We start from the raw sequence: 17477 nt of genomic DNA, 5'->3' as shown, positions 1-17477 counted from the left end.
GTATTTTAATCAGTTACAGTAACTTAAGTAACCTTTTTTTTTTTTTTGCAAAATTATACTTTTAAGAGTAGTTTTACCTCATCATTACTTTTTTTTTAAACGAAAAGTAATCTAGACAAAGAAATACAGTTAATGTTTATGTCAATATGGGTGTTCTCTTTTGTATGCAAGCTTTCTTGAACCTGCCATAACATGTGGAGGTCAAGCTTATATATAGTAAGTAGTAAACATTTTCACTGACAAAATGGAAAGATTGTTTGGAAAAGTGCTCCTTCTGGCTGGAGTTTTTTTTCTAATTGTTACATTATTTGTTTATTTTAATAATTTTACTATAGTTTTTAAAATCCCCCGAATTTGCACATTACTTTGGAGTGTCTTGATTACATAATTCTAGATATGAAATGTTATAATCAGTTACTCAGTATGTGAGTAGCCTTTTTATCAAATACTCTTTTTACCGTTACTTGAGTAATTTTTGGATGGGTAATTTTTACTCTAAATTGAGTAAAATTATGATGAAGTAGTTTTACTCTTTCATGAGTAGAATGTTTGGATACCCCACCCCCCTCTGTCAACATCATATTTAACATACTATATATATTCATACTATATTGACTAGTGCTGCGGGATATGGCTAAAAAATGTATCACAATATAACCCCTTGAAACAGGATGATATTGATACATATTTGTAATTGTTTTTTTTTACCTGTTTGAATAAAGGACTAGAAGTGAGCAGGAAAAAATAAAATTAAACCTTGGAGGCGTACCGCCACCCTTGCTTTGGCTAAATCCTTTCCACTAGAATGCCGTTGGCTCTGGATTAGATTTAATTTTCGATATTAAACGTTCTATTGGACATATTTTCTGCTGATATTGATCAAGTGTATATCCTTATACATATTGTCATCGTTATATTGCCCAGCCCTAATACTTATATGGTAAAAAGAGTCACAATAGGGTCAGTGCTCACAACATTTCATTCTGTCTATCATTGCTTTTTTATGACTTTAATTTGGTGCAGGGATAAAAAGTTTCAAAGAGGTACATTGGGACTTACAGTAAGCTTAGACACAAGCCTCTATACTGACTAATCTGCTTCAGGGGTCTTAAAAAAAAGTTTCCTTCAACTAAAGATTGAGTATGTGGAGACAGAGTCTAGGAACATTATTCATTGCTGACAACCTTTAGGTTTAATATACACTTATAGCTTTGAAATGCATGATTTACCTTCAGGGTTTTTTCTGATTACAGTCTTTTCATTGCCACAACCAGACAACAGAAGGAAACATGTTTATACATGTTTTAATAAGGTTCTTTGAAATCACAGATTACAATGAAACTTTCTAAGTCCAACTTTCTATTTTGATTTAAAAAAGAAAACAATTGCTTGTTTTTCATATACTACGCTTAAATAGTATGTTTTATTTTCACATTCTGCTAGTGCTGTTCAGTGAACAATTATAAAGGCGTGATTTTGCAATTGTTCTTATATAAAAGACCCTGATTCTCAGCTTAGCTTAGCTATAAAACAGCTATAAAAATGGGGCTCCACTGATTTGGTGTGCTCTCTTTTATAAACTGAGTACTCCTTTAGAGTAAAGGCCTTCGTTCCCTTAAAACCTAAAACTGAGAGATGGATTTTTATCATTAATCCATTTAAAGAAAGTAAATCATTTATGATTTACAGGTATAATTGCTCAACATTCAAACTTCCTGTTTGTGAATTTATCATATTATCTTTCTTATTTGTAAAGTTTAGGCCACACTTAAGGTTATTTCAAACTCAGCTGATGACTGCTGATTGATTTGCATATCATTGCATAATGATAATAAGGCAGCAACTGCTCAATATTTCCTGATGGTGAAGTAGTTTAAGTTTTTAACAGTATGACCAGTATGACCAGTAGGACCTGAATTCTATTCACAGTTGTGTCAGTATAGGCATTTTGTGTAAACCCACCAAGTCATGCTGTGTTCCTTCAATCAGGGAGCAGCTAGCAGCTGAAATGACTCATAATTAAGAAATAGTTGCTTTATAATAAAGTGTTAGGGGACAGTATGCTCCTAATTTGGACGAAACGTACAACAAAATAGTTGGTGATTGTTATTACAAATACAAACATAGACATCATTCACAGGTGTCCGATTGGGTTAACCTGGCTCTGCTATGAGGTAAAGGTAGATGCAACATCATCTACCTTCAAATCAAAAATGCTGAATATTAAGTTTCTTCAGTAATGTAAAAGATAGTTTTAATTCATAAATAACGCTTAATACCATTGTTTGTAATAAAAAAAATAAAAATGTGTAGTAGTTAAATTAAATTCTGCATATTCAGAAAATGAACTTACATAAAACTGGAAGGAGTTCAGGAAATGCAGTGTACTTTAAAATAATTTTTGATTATGTTTTCCGCTCGGTCAACATTTATGACAAGATATGTATATTTAACCAGTATTTATCTTAAAATTTAATCTTTAATTTTTGTTGAATAAAGTATTTTATATTTTATATATTTTACGCATCCCTACAGGCAATGTCCATGCTTGTTGACTGAAATTGACATTAGCATGCCTGCAGTTCCCATTTTCTGGCACCTTCAAGCTATGGCTGTATCTAATTTCACCATTTTCTAATAAGGACAAAATATTCTGAACATATATTTTGAAAGTGAATGATGTGTTTCAGTGTATAAATCAATCTTAAAATGTTGACAGTTATTGATTAAGTTTTCTGTTAAAGCCAAATGTTAGTAATTTGTCAAAACAACCCTATATTTTCTGTGGTTGTTAGAAAAAAACAAAGGGGACTGCTTCTCTGCATCTTTAGAAGCATGTGGCTTCTTGCATGTAAGAGTTTCATAGGAGGACTTATTTCCTTTCCTCAAAGGTTTTAATGCTGGGGTTCATATATGCGATGCTTAAGCACTTAACGGGAAAATCATGCATTAAGTGTAGCAAAAAATGTGCCAGATCTCGGTAATACAGCCTAAGCCTTTGCCAAGCACCCAATCTGCTTCATCTGCTGCATATTTAGCACCTTTCAGGGCTACGTATCTTTGTGTGAAATTTGTGCCCTCCATCATCCTCAGAGCACCTTTAACGTGGCGGTGATGAACGTCGGTGCTCCGGCTGCTGGTATGAATGCTGCGGTGCGTTCTGCCGTGAGGGTGGGGATTACAGAAGGCCACAAAATGTTTGCTGTCAACGATGGCTTTGAGGGATTCTACAAGGGACAAGTAAGTCTCCACATAAAAAGAAAAACATAGCAGACTCAGCCAGTGTTGTTTTGAAATGTAATAGAGCTTAGCAAATATAACATTTCTAAAATTCTTAATAACAAGTAATATAAACTGCTGTGGCATTAGGTCTGGTTAACATTCTCAGTCATCCAGGTCACAGTCATTCCAAAAACGTTAAAAAACAATTCACCTTGTTTCCAAATTTGAAGACATTTCCTATCCTGTCCAGGAAGCTTTTTAAATTCAAAATATGAGAAGTAGCATTGAGTTTGAGGCTTTATAGAGGGGCTTAGAAAACCTGAAAATTAAACCGGAAGAGGGGTCCGCCCCTTAGGAATGGGGAGTCTTGTGGGTTCTTTGTTAGCCTGCAATACCTGATACTGGTCTATGCCCCTGAAAGGAGCAAAAGCTTCCTTGAAGGAAAGTGAAACACCTTCAAACTTGATAAAAAGTTCAGTGGATTGTTTTTTTTGTCTTCCTTTTTTAGAATAACATGTTTAGAGAGACTATTACATTATCACTAAAAATAAAAATCACTTCTTTTATACTATAGAGCAGGCATCCCCAAAGTCGGTCCTTGAGGGCCGCTGTCCTGCAGGTTTTAGAGGTTTACCTGCTCCAGTACAGCTGATTTACATTGATAGTTGATTAACAGGCCTTTGCTGAACTGCATCATCAGAATCAGCTGTGCTAAAGCAGAGAAACCTCTAAAACCTGGAGGACAGCGGCCCTCGAGGACCGACTTTGGGGATGCCTGCTATAGAGTTTAGAGTCACAGGATAACCCTGAACAGGGCCAGTCACCTGTCTTCTGTTTGAAACCTTTTAAGGAATTGTCTTCAGGGATTTTTTTAACCTCCTTTTCTTTTAAGTTTATATGTTAAGGATTTTGAAGATAAATATCCTATAAATCTGCTTAGGTCACATAGTGATGGCTTTTAAAACTTCTCAAGCTACAGCAAACTAAACAAAAGTTTTGGAAAATGGTTCCATAGGTGCATGAAGTGTTCTTGAATCTACTTAAAAATCTACCTGACAGCCCCACTATCTTTCATTTTGTCATTCATAATCACCTTTTAAGGAGAATATTATGTTATTCTAAATTCAAGCAAATTAAGGATTTTGTAGAACATCAACTCCTGTCACATGTTTGAGTATGAGTGGTGCTGTGATATGTTCCAGCTTTGAGTAGTGCTTGAATTCTGATATCTATTGCGTGCAATTAACAGTATTCTACTATATCATCACATTGCTTTTTTCAATTGTCAATTTGTCAGATAGTTATAGGTTCAGCTAATCAGACAGTAAGTGTGGCTATTATTGTCACTTGATTTCTACCAAGTAAAGCACTTATTGTCTTTCCCAGGGCAGTAACTAATCTGCGTAAATTTGTGAGCTGACAAAATTAAACTTTGTGTTGCCTGTTTGTTTTTAATGTGATATTTTAAAAGTTTCCAAAACAGTTACATTAAAATTGGATGGAAACCACTCTTCCAGTCAAAATAGATCACTATGTAGTTAATTGGTTTATATCAGCATTATAGATTATGTTTTTTAGTATGACTAATTAAACATTTGTTTCTTAAAAAAAAAAAAAAAAACAGAGGAGTTTTTAGTACCCAACTATAAAATTCACTCAACATGAAGCATTTCTAGGTATCCTGATAAAGGAAATTGGCTAAATGCATTTACTCATCTCCTTTGAGCTCTAATGACTATACTGACAACAAGAGCCTCCTGTAAACACTTCTGCTTACTGTAGACCAATTACTGAACTTCCCCCAGCAGCAGTGCCATTCATGCAAAGAACCGTTCTCCTACATGCCCTGCTGACCACACAAACACTTGTTTACACACACGTACGCATTTAGTGACTAAATGTTCCAGCAAAGCCACAGTGACCTGTTTATACTCTCAGAGGTGGTTTGTTAGAAAGGATAATTGGACATGTTTGAAAAGTGAAGAAGTAATCCTTGAGCAAAAGCCTTTATAAGTAGGACACAGACTCATTTGGAGAACAGCTTATTAGGTAAAATGCTGCCTTCATTGATACTAGATAAAAAGAGGGAGGGGCAGAAAAATGAGCCACACTCTAATTCTGCTGCTATGAAATACCCAAGATTAAAAGTGTTTATTTTTAGAAACTTTAATCTAAATGTTTATGTTAAAAGGATTCTTGTATTGCAATAATTACAAATTAAGTCAATGTCAATCAATCCATTTTCAAACTTATTGTCATTATTTTCAGATAAAGGAGATCAAATGGGGTGATGTTGGTGGTTGGACTGGCCAAGGAGGGTCTCTGCTGGGGACAAAAAGGTGAGAACAAATATTTTGACTTTATTTAACTTTAATTGTAATGAAGCAGAATAATTATAACCTTAATATGAAACGCATATGAAAGAAAAACACAATTGTCAGTTAACTCACTTAATGAGGGACATGCATTAACATTACTGATGATAACTGATGATGTCATTATATTTAATTTGATCCATTTTAGTGCATATATGATGCCTCTTTGATAGGTTTATTAAGCTTTATTTATTAGTCTTATTTCCTAGAAAACCAAAGGTCTAAATAAAGTTAAAAACAAAATCATCCGCCCACTACAGGACTCTTCCAGCAGAGCATTTGGATAAAATTGCAGAGCAGATGAGGATCCATAGCATTAATGCTTTACTTGTTATAGGAGGATTTGAGGTATGTTGCTTTTTTTTATTTATTAGAGAACGTAAACCTGGTAACTTGATCATAACTGTGCTTTTTAGATGATTATTGTAAAGCATTATAAACATATGTGTTAATAATTTGTTCTTTTGAAATCTTTCTGATTTTTTATTCTCTTTTTCCAGTAAGCTTGTTATGATTTTTTCCTTTTTTTTTTGCTCTATTCATTAACCACATTGAACCCTATTATCAAACAGTATAGACGCTCTCCTTAACAGTACTTTACAGTTGATCTAAAAATGTACACATCCCCATTAAAATGCCAGGAATATAAAAAATAGACTTTCATAAAATGTTTTCCAATTTTTTTCTATAGATTACTTGAATTTAATAAAACTCATGCAGAAAAGACTGAAAATTACTGAGATGGAATATGTGGAAACCCAGAGCATGATACTGCCCCCACCATGCTTCAAACCAATTGTTAATTGTAGATTGTTGTCTCATATAGAATACAAGAAATTTTGAACTTTTAAATTCCTGATGCTCATTCAATGCTGGTCTTAACTGTTGTATAAGAACAGCAGTTATAACAATGACTCAAATTGATTTAAATATGCTTAAATACTTACAAGTTGCATAAAATCTATTTTTATACTAATCTTTAACTGTTTAACTTTTTTAGTCCAACCGATATTTTGCTTTAATTATTTTATTTATATAAGTTAATTCTCAGATAGAAAAAAAGCCTGGCATTTTAAACGACGGATGGTACAATTTTTAGATCCGCAGGAGATCTCTTCCTTATCTTTGAGGAGTTAACTTTCAGTAGCTCTCTTTTTAACATCCAGCTTGTTACAAACATGTCTTGACTTCTTAACTTTAAGAAAATAACAGTATAGAGGTAATCGTTTCATGCTTAACTTAAAATACAATACTGTTAAGAACATTTGAGATAAATTTGAGAAATCTGGTGCCCTTTACATAAACCTCTGAAAATATATATCTTGTGTTCAAATATCTGCACAGTATTGTATGTTTTATTATTGGCCAAGCTGCAATCCTTTCTGTAAAAATGTGCACAGCACTGCCTCTTGTGCCATATTTTATCATTGGTCAAGAGGTTATGTTTCTCGGTTTCTGTTGAAGGATTAATGCAGCTTTTCCAACGAAAGAAAAGTGGATTTTTTTCATCTTTGTTTCTTTTTTTATGCAACAGCATCATCAGCTTCCTTCGCATGTCTGGTGCCTGTTGTGATTGGCTTGGCTCTCTCCCTTTGGCTTCTCCCCCCTACTACGCTCATCGCTCATCTACTGAACTTTGTTTTTCCCAAGAGTGCCTGTATTTTCCCCCACTACATTTCTCCCATAAGCAGACCCATCCTTTCTCATACACCCTCCCTCCCTGTTTGGATATAAGCCAAATTCATCACGAGTTTGAGTCTCCCCATTTGTTCCCCTCTCAATGCTCACATTACACACAATTCAGGTGATATAAGAGCGCCTCAGCATGGTTGATGATAATGAAGATAGTTACTGTCAGTATTCCCTACGTTTAGGGTTTATTGATTGTTTTATCCAAAGAATATTTTAATGTTTAATCATACAGTTAAGCAAGTTGAACATTTTCCTTTGGATCTGGTGCTGCATCTGTTTCCCTCTTGGACTTATTCTTACCTAAACATTCATCTATGTCATTACTCCCATTCTGCTCTGTGAATACCTTGGCTTTAAGTCAGACATTTCTACTATCAATCTCATAAACTTACCAATAAGATGCTGGGTCTCCACGCTGCAGGCATACGTTGGATTACTGGAACTCTCATCTGCACGGGACAAATACGCGGAGTTCTGCGTGCCGATGGTTATGATCCCAGCTACAGTCTCCAATAACATACCGGGATCAGATCTCAGCATTGGCTCAGACACAGCTCTGAATGCCATTACTGATGTAAGTTTGACTGGCTTAGAGTGCATGCAGGTGTTTATAGATCTGTCAGTCAGGCTCTTTTCTTCCATCACAGTTTGGGACTCTTCGGACTACCAGCTTGCTTCCAACAATTAACATGTAGACAGTAAACTTTATTTAAATTGTGGAGATATTCACATGGTTATATGCTTAAAATCTTGGTTAAAGGCATATAGCCCTCTAAATTAAGATTTTTTCAAATGTAAACCAACTCATTCTTGTTTCATACATTTTTTATGACAAATCAAATTATCCTGTGGTGTAGTGCTTGTTATTGTTTATCAAGTTTTGTTTTTGCTCAGTTTGTTGGTAAATATAGCCTTTCTGTGTATATTTACTATAACAACGAGATGTGACCAGGATTTACGTCACTGTGCATGAATACAATTGGTCAACAAGCTGAAGCAATAGAGGCAAGTGAGTGTGGAACTCCACCATTGTCCAAAATCAAATAAAAAAAGGTACAAGAAGATATTTCATATATTTCATTCCACGACTTTAAAACTCATTGTCACGGGTTCGTTTCAAAAATACAAAAAATGATGGCCCAGCCGAAAAAATATCGTTTGTGCTTTTTTCATTTATTGCTACCCAGGTGGAAATAGTGAAACAGTGACGATATTTAAAGTGAAGCGAGGGGGAAAAAAAACAAGTATTTACAGGACTATTCACAGGACAACTTACTCAGATCCAGCCAACACTACAATCAGATCCAGCACACCTCAAATGAGCTCAGCTCCCCTTTAAATACCCCTTTAGCCCCTCCCCCGGGTAAACCAAAATACAAATTAAGGGGTTTTTAAGGATAAAACAAAATAACCAAATAACAAAACTCAAAACCCAGTTTCCTGCATAGAAACTAAAAAATGAACAAAAATGACTCCATACATTGTTCAAAACGTCAGGAACATAAACAATATAAAAATACAAAACAAAACACCCAAAATGGTTGAGTCCTTTGTCACGTGACTGGCAAAGCGCACCACTCTGCGCTATTTCCAGCGTGACGCGGAAGTGCTCCGGTTTGGCCCCTTGACCAGGAACGGCAGGACTGAAGCAGAGATGAGGTGAGTGTTTGTGGAAGCTCGGCGCCGAGTGTGCACCCTCAGACGCGCGCGATGACCGGTTCAGACGGTTCAGGGAATGTTCGTTGGGACTGTGCAGGACCGCGGGAAACAGGTGCGGCCTGCAAGCAGCTGTTTGCCGGGCAGCGCACTCACGTGGGAGAGCTTTCTCCCCGTGCGCGCGCTCCTGGCACCGCATTCCCCTGGGCCAGAGGAAGCACGGATACTTAGAGTCTGGGATGGACGCTTAGTGGCGCTCCATCACATTATCCGCCTCCTCCCCAAGGTTGACGACGTGCGGCAACCTGGAGAGATAATCTGCCACAATATTAGTTTTCCCCGCCCGATGGCGGATTTGGCATCGGAAGGGTTGGAGAGCGAGATACCAGCGGGTGAGTCGACTGTTGTGATCCTTCATAGAGTTCATCCATATCAGGGCACGATGGTCGGTCTCCAGGTCGAACTCTCTCCCCAGAAGGTAATATCTCAGACTCTCCAGAGCCCACTTGATGGCCAGGCCCTCCTTCTCTACAGTTGAGTACTTGGTCTCTCGGGGTAGCAGCTTGCGGCTTAGGTACAGCACAGGGCGTTCTTCTCCTGGGTCTCCCTGTGCCAGAACAGCCCCGAGACCCACTGCGGAGGCGTCGGTCTGGACCAAGAACCGCTGATTGAAGTCCGGACTCCGCAGCACCGGCGACGAGCAGAGACAGGTCTTGAGGGTCTGGAAGGCGGTCTCACAGTCCTCACTCCAGACGACAGGGTTCCGCTGAGCCTTTTCCGTCAGTGCGGTCAAAGGAGCGGCGATGGTGGCAAACTGTGGCACGAACCTCCGATACCAGCCGGCCAAGCCCAAGAAGGACCTCACCTCCTTCTTCGTGCGAGGCCTTGGGCAGCTGCGGATCGCCTCCACCTTGTCGACCTGCGGACGGACCTCACCTCGACCCAGCCGATAGCCAAGGTATTGCGCCTCCTCCTTGGCCCACTGACACTTGGCAGGATTCAGCGTCAGTCCCGCCTGCTCGATCTTGCCAAGGACCCTCTCCAGATGCTGCAAGTGCTGCTCCCAAGTGTCGCTGAAGATTACTACATCGTCCAGGTAAGCAGCACTGCAGTCACCACAACCCTGTAAAACACGGTCCATTAGCCTCTGAAAGGTTGCGGGGGCCCCATGGAGACCAAACGGCATCACCGTAAACTGGAACAATCCTGCAGGGGTCTGGAACGCCGTGTAGGGACGACTGGACGGCTCCAGAGGCACCTGCCAGTAGCCCTTGCAGAGATCGAGGGTGGTGATGAACCGGGCCCGGCCGATCTTCTCCAGTAGGTCGTCGATCCGGGGCATCGGGTAGGCGTCGAACTCCGACAGGGCGTTGAGCTTCCGGAAGTCGATGCAGATGCGGAGCGACCCATCCTTCTTCACCACAATGACCACTGGGCTGCACCACTCGGACGTTGACGGCTCGATCACCCCCAGTCGCTGCATCTCCTCCACCTCCTTCAGAAGCTGCGCCACCAGATGCTGAGGGACCCGGTAGGACCGCTGGCGAATGGGCCCCTTGTCCTTCAGGCGGATGACGTGCTCGATCAAGACAGTCCTCCCCGGGTTGGCAGCAAACAGCTTGGAGACCCTCCGGAAGACCTCGTTGAGCTGGCTGGACTGGGTGATAGAGAGATGGTCGAGAGTGGGTGGAGGCGGCTGGTGGAGGTCAACAAGAGGCAGCTCCTCGTCACCCTCACTGTCAACCTCAGCCACGAGAAGAGACAACACAGGAGCAGAGACTGGGACGGCCTCTCTCCACTCTTTCAGTAGGTTGACGTGGTAAGTCTGTTTGGCTTTCTTCTTGTCAGGGTGGTGTATTTCGTAAGTAACAGGGCCCATCTTCCTCAGGACAGTGTACGGACCCTGCCACTTGGCCAACAGCTTGCTGGTGGAGGATGGCAGCAAGAGCAGGACCCTCTGGCCAGGTTGGAGCTCTCGATGTCTGGCCTGTCTGTCGTACCAGGCCTTCTGTGTCTGCTGGGCCTCTCGCAGGTTGACCTCAGCCTCCTCCCGATACTTGGCCAGGCGCTCTCTCATCTCTAGCACGAACTGGACCACACTCCGATCACTAGTAGCCGTGGTGGGAGCCTCCCAGACCTTCAGCAGCAGGTCCAATGGGCCCTGGATGTCCCAGCCATACAGCAGCTCAAACGGGGAGAATCCGGTGGATGCCTGCGGCACCTCTCGGTAGGCGAACAGCACAAAGGGCAGCCACTGGTCCCAGTCACGTCCAGTGTCGTCCACGAACTTCTGCAGCATCTTCTTCAGGGTCTGGTTAAACCGCTCGACCAAGCCGTCCGTCTGCGGGTGATACGGAGTGGTCTTGATCGCCGAGATCCCTAGCTGGCGGTGGAAGAGCTGCATGAGTCGGGAAGTGAAGTTGGTCCCCTGGTCCGTCACGATCTCATCCGGCACACCGACCCTGGAAAAAAGTTGCACAAGACAACGCAGCACAGCAGGGGCAGTGACGGTGCGCAAGGGGAACGCCTCGGGGTACCGTGTTGCGTAGTCTGAGATCACCAGGATGTACTGGTAGCCCCCACTACTTCGCACGAGCGGGCCCACAATGTCCATGGCTATGCGCCGGAATGGGGTGGAGATGACAGGTAGAGGTTGGAGGCAAGCACGGTCAGATTGGCGGACAAAGCAGGTTTTTTGACAGGTGGGACAGGTTTTGCAGTAAGTTTGAACATCAGAGTACATGGAGGGCCAATAGAAACGGGAAGCGATGCGCATGTATGTTTTGTTGCGACCCAGATGACCAGCCCAAGGCAAGGTGTGAGCCAAGTGCATGATCCTTTGGCGGCAAGACGAGGGAACAACGAGGCGCTTGACACCGTCTGACACTAAATATAGAACATCCTTGTCATCGATAACATAGCTCTCTCTGTTCCCCTTGGCACTGTCCAGCCCCCCAACCACTTTGGTAAACACTGGTTTCAGAGTCTCATCCTGTCTCTGCACAGCCCCAATGTCCCCAGGTACCTCCCACAAGTCTTTGTCCAGCCCCTGACAGACTGGCTCCCTTGACTTCAGGCCCCTCTCGAACCTCCGCTGGCTACGTGGTTTCCTTGGACCCTTTTTGCCCCCCTCAAACAGGTCACTGTCCAACTTGGAAAAAGGTTCAGGCTCCGGCTCCGTCTGCTGCTTTGTACTGGGTGCCACCCCTGCTCGGAACTGAGCCCGGGTTAACACAGGACCAGCCAAACCCTTGTCACAGTCACTCTCCTCAGCTCCCTTCTCCCATAATAAATCCAGGAGTACAGGTAAGTCCCAACCCAAGATAGCGGCTACCGGTAACTTCTCCACCACCCCCACAGTAAGTAAGTATGGTTGGTCATCCACCATCACCGTCATGACCGCCGTGGGGTAAGAATGTCTGTCCCCGTGTATACAGCAAATTTCCTCCTGCTTACTGTAATCCAACAAGCCCGTTGGCACAAAGTCCCTTCGTACAAGAGTCATGAAGCTCCCCGAGTCCACCAGAGCAGTCACAGGTTCCCCATTAATGCACACCTCCTTGAACCACTGTTTTCTCCCTACCCCTTGCATGTCCTCAGCCCGTGGGGTGTAACAAGCCCCGGTAAGCTTAGCCTTTCTGATTGGGCACAGGGCAGCTTTGTGTCCTGACTGCTGACAATAAAAACAGATGAGCTCCTTACCAGGACCACGTTGACTGGGTGCAGGCCCGGGATCTCTAGGTGGGTGGAAGCTGGCTCTGGGTTGCGACGACGGCTGACGAACATCCTGGTAAGCAGCTGGGCCTCCCCTCCGTGCGTTGCGATACTGCAGCGCGAGCTTGGCTGCGGCTAGCCCCTCTGTCGGCTCATGCTCCTTCACCCAGGTGCGAACGTCTGCCGGGAGGACGCGAAGAAGCTGCTCCAGGATAATCTGCTCCCCGATCTGCTCCTTGGAGTGCTGCTCCGGCCGGATCCAGCGCCGGTACAGCCCCTTCAGACGGTGGTAGGTCTCGGTCGAGCTCTCTCCAGGTGGCACCGACATGGACCTGAACTGCTGCCTGTAGGTCTCCGGTGAAACATCAAACTTGATCAGCAGTGCAGCTTTCAAGTCTGGGTAGGAGTGCGCCAATTCCTCATCCATGGCTGTGTAAGCTTCCAACGCCTTCCCGGTGAGTAAGGGCACCAGTCGACATGCCCACTCACCTTCCGGCCAACCCCAAGTTCTTGCGATGCGCTCAAAGCGTAGCAGGTAGTTTTCAATGTCCTCCCCTGAGACATATTGAGGGATCTTGGGGTCGCCGTAGAGCCGGCCCTCATGTCTGGAGGGTTCAGCTCTCTCCATGCTGATCCTTGGGGGCTCCTCGGAGAAACCGCGGCGCTGCCGAGGAGCTGGAGTGGGGAGGTCCACCCGGAGACTTGGTGTTGACACCTCGGGTGGTGATGCAGGTCCGGACACAGGGACAGACCACTGTGGGGCTGGGAAGGTGGCCCGAAGCCCTCTCAGCTCCGCCAAAAACCCCTCGTCCCTCCGCTCCTGTCCTTTTAAAAATGTCCTCATGACCTCCACAAGCTCCTCACTTGTACTTGGTGCAGGCTGCGTGATTGAGGCAGCAGCGCCACCTTCCTCATCTTCAGTTGCCCAGCCTCCATCGTCCACAGGTAAGTCCTGCTTCACTTTTTGTGAGCGCAGCCCTGTACGCTTCACTGTAGGGTGCTTCCGTCGACCGGCCATCCCACTTCTGACACCAAATGTCACGGGTTCGTTTCAAAAATACAAAAAATGATGGCCCAGCCGAAAAAATATCGTTTGTGCTTTTTTCATTTATTGCTACCCAGGTGGAAATAGTGAAACAGTGACGATATTTAAAGTGAAGCGAGGGGGAAAAAAAACAAGTATTTACAGGACTATTCACAGGACAACTTACTCAGATCCAGCCAACACTACAATCAGATCCAGCACACCTCAAATGAGCTCAGCTCCCCTTTAAATACCCCTTTAGCCCCTCCCCCGGGTAAACCAAAATACAAATTAAGGGGTTTTTAAGGATAAAACAAAATAACCAAATAACAAAACTCAAAACCCAGTTTCCTGCATAGAAACTAAAAAATGAACAAAAATGACTCCATACATTGTTCAAAACGTCAGGAACATAAACAATATAAAAATACAAAACAAAACACCCAAAATGGTTGAGTCCTTTGTCACGTGACTGGCAAAGCGCACCACTCTGCGCTATTTCCAGCGTGACGCGGAAGTGCTCCGGTTTGGCCCCTTGACCAGGAACGGCAGGACTGAAGCAGAGATGAGGTGAGTGTTTGTGGAAGCTCGGCGCCGAGTGTGCACCCTCAGACGCGCGCGATGACCGGTTCAGACGGTTCAGGGAATGTTCGTTGGGACTGTGCAGGACCGCGGGAAACAGGTGCGGCCTGCAAGCAGCTGTTTGCCGGGCAGCGCACTCACGTGGGAGAGCTTTCTCCCCGTGCGCGCGCTCCTGGCACCGCGTTCCCCTGGGCCAGAGGAAGCACGGATACTTAGAGTCTGGGATGGACGCTTAGTGGCGCTCCATCACACTCATATTGGCCTGGGAAAATAGTATGACTGTTAGAGTACATTAAAATTGGAGCTAAAGCCCAGGAAGCATTCTGCCGATGCTTCAATATTGATAGACACATGAGTATGTGCCAAAGGCAGGGGCGTGCACACATAGAAACTAGGTGGGGCTAAAGCACTAGGAAGTTTGCCCTCTATCAAAGAAAATGCCCTTTTGAAACTCGTTTTTTTTTTTTATTATTATAAATATTATTAAGATTTTACTGAGGTCGGTTTTGAAATGATCTTTTGAAAACCTGAGCCATTAAAAACGACTGAAACAATGCCCCGAAATGACCGACCTACTTGCGCACAAACGACCAGCCTCTCTCTCTTCCTTTGTCACGTGAACTCGCTCGGTCGCCCGCAGGGCATGCCAGATGCGCAGCATCATAGCAGTTTTCAGATAGCAGGAACGGTCGCTGACAGTCTGCTTCTCCCGTGCCCCATTAGCCAGGTAATATACAGATCAAGCAGAATCATTTTGTTGGGCATTAAAATGTCTCATTCAGCAGCACCAAACACGCATTTTGCCGACTGGTCACCAGATAAACTAGTTGTCTCCTTGTAAGATGCTATTTTACTTTTTATGTTTTGTATCCATATTTTTTATCTTAAGTGTATACATTAGTCTATTTTATTGCATGACGTATACCCACAGTTTTTAGATATTTTTATAATTTTATTTACCTATTCCATATTATATGTTTCATGTTGCACGATTGTACCATAAAAAAATCCTAGTTTGTGAACTCCTTCACTAACAATGGCAATAAACCTGATTCTGATTCTGAAAGTTTTACACTGTAGCCCAAGTCAATGACAGATAACGTGAGGACGACCACATAGGCTACAAATAATTTTGGTAGAGTTTGCAATTGCAAATACGGAAGAGGATTAGGGCCACTGAAAAAAAAAAAAAAGTTAACTGATTTTTTAATTTTATTTCAGTTTAGTATGGGAAAAAAGTCAGAATGCTGACTTTAATCTCATAATTCTAACTTTTTTCTCATAATTCTGACTTTTTGCTGAGAATTCTGACTTTTTGCTCAGTATTCTGACTTTAATCTCAGAATTCTGACAATAAAAAAGTCAGAATTCTGACTTTTTTCCCATGTTAAACTGAAATAAAATTTAAAAATCAGTTAACTTTTTTTTTTTTCAGTGGCCCTAATCCTCTTCTGTACAAATCTATGTGTTAAGACAAACGTTTTCTGTTGTATAGGTTTTGTTAGGCAACATAAATTAACACATTTTGGTCTCTTTATTGTCTTAATTGTATATTGATTTAGTTATTGCAGCACAATACCAAGAAAGGAGGGTTAATCATATTGAAAAATCTTAAAAGCTGTTCACATTTTATTTTTAAGTGGTTTGTGCAGCAGGTATTAAAATAGCTATTATTTTGTAGGCTACCATAAGTCATATCCACGTGACAAGACTTCCAGTCATGTTGCCCTAATAGCCCATTATTTAAACTAATGTGGCATATTTGTTAAAGCTATTATTATTATTATTATTATTATTATTATTATCATTATTATTGTCATGATGGTTATTATTAATATATTGTAGCCAGTCACAGCAGGGAAGCTCTATACCATCAACATCTACCAGGACAGGAGATGAGGAAGAGTTCAGGGAAGACACAGAGACAGAAAAAGACCAGGATGAGGGAGAACAGATGGGTGAGGGAAAACAGGGAGATGAGCCAGATGAAAGAAGTATGCTTTAGTCTGTTCTGTTGGTGATGTGACTTTTTTCCATTGAAAAATCACGTTTAGAGAATGTTACAAATAAAAGTCAAATTTCATTCAACATGCGTTTATTTTTTTTTATAATTAAGTGTTACACGTGCGCTAAAAAGTGCCCTCCCCCCCCTCCTGAGCACCTGCCCCCCAAAATGTCTGTGCACGCCTCTGGCCAAAGGTGCTAATGGCAATGCTTTTAAGCCCTATCCTACTGTTTTTTACCAAGGTATTATAGCTCGATTAGAATGGTCTGGACCTATTTAGTAGCTGTATCAATGGCCATCATCTGACTTTCTGATAGTTCGGCTGAATTGCCAGTAAATGGCACCACTTCTGTTTAGGTCAACTCATAGTGCCAATCGCCTGGGTTCTATTTAGGATATTAAGACCATCAAATAACCATCATGACGCACGTTTTTGAGTAATATATATATATATATATATATATATATATATATATATAAAACCTTATTTTATTATATAACCTTATATTGTTATAATCAACTGGATTTTGATCTTTTTGCTGTAGACATACAACGTGACTCTGTACCTAAACGGAAAAGAAAAATTCAATCACATTAACATGATTTTGGAAAATTGAAAACCATTTTATCTGATAGACCTTTGGTATAGAAGAGTAGTCATCAAATTTAGTGTTATGGTTTTAATATCTTAAAGGCTATATATCATTTACTTAAATGTGTTTTAACATTTTAAATACTGCATTTACTTAAATGATAACTTTAAAATAACAGCTAAAGTAATAAATGTCCTCAGGTTCATGCAGGGTAGGTCCTGGTATCTTGACTTTAGGTCAAACTTTGCTCCCATGCTTCTGTTGGTTCATTTGAATTCTTAATTTGAATTGTGATTGAATCAATTGGTATTAAAATGGATGGACAGATCTAAGCAGATGAGTAACTGAACGTTTTTTCTTCCTCTTTTTCTTGCAATCAACACAGAGTTACGATGTATGTGTTGTGCCAACAAGTAAAAGACGTCCGTATAACGTCCATGCTGGATAAAGAAGTCAAGCAAATGCAATTTTTCAAAAAAGTATTTTGCAAACTTTTTAAATCCCCTTGAGCATGACTGCTCCCTCAAGTGATTGGGAGAGGTAGAAGGAAAATACAATGCATAGAAAGAGGACAGGAACATACTTCTATAGCTGAATTGCTGGTTTTGTAAACA

The 17477-nt window shown here is 41.9% G+C and overlaps 1 protein-coding gene across 4 annotated transcripts in view; it reads left to right on the top strand.

Annotated features, from left to right (window-relative positions):
- The window catches only part of LOC119788873 (ATP-dependent 6-phosphofructokinase, platelet type-like), a 76889-nt gene that overhangs the window by 45007 nt on the left and 14405 nt on the right, over positions 1-17477 (top strand). For 2 of the 4 annotated variants that reach the window (XM_038293571.1, XM_038293572.1), the window contains exons 13-16: positions 3094-3240; positions 5491-5561; positions 5858-5945; positions 7711-7863. In XM_038293571.1, coding sequence (XP_038149499.1) covers positions 3094-3240; positions 5491-5561; positions 5858-5945; positions 7711-7863 — 459 coding nt within the window. The remainder of the gene's footprint in view (positions 1-3093; positions 3241-5490; positions 5562-5857; positions 5946-7710; positions 7864-17477) is intronic. The other 2 variants (XM_038293574.1, XM_038293573.1) reach the window with 1 other exon arrangement.

This window comes from Cyprinodon tularosa, unplaced genomic scaffold (assembly GCF_016077235.1).
Source record: "Cyprinodon tularosa strain WSP-4 unplaced genomic scaffold, ASM1607723v1 ctg329, whole genome shotgun sequence".
Lineage (NCBI taxonomy): Eukaryota > Metazoa > Chordata > Actinopteri > Cyprinodontiformes > Cyprinodontidae > Cyprinodon > Cyprinodon tularosa.
This window is presented reverse-complemented; position numbering and strand designations above follow the sequence as displayed.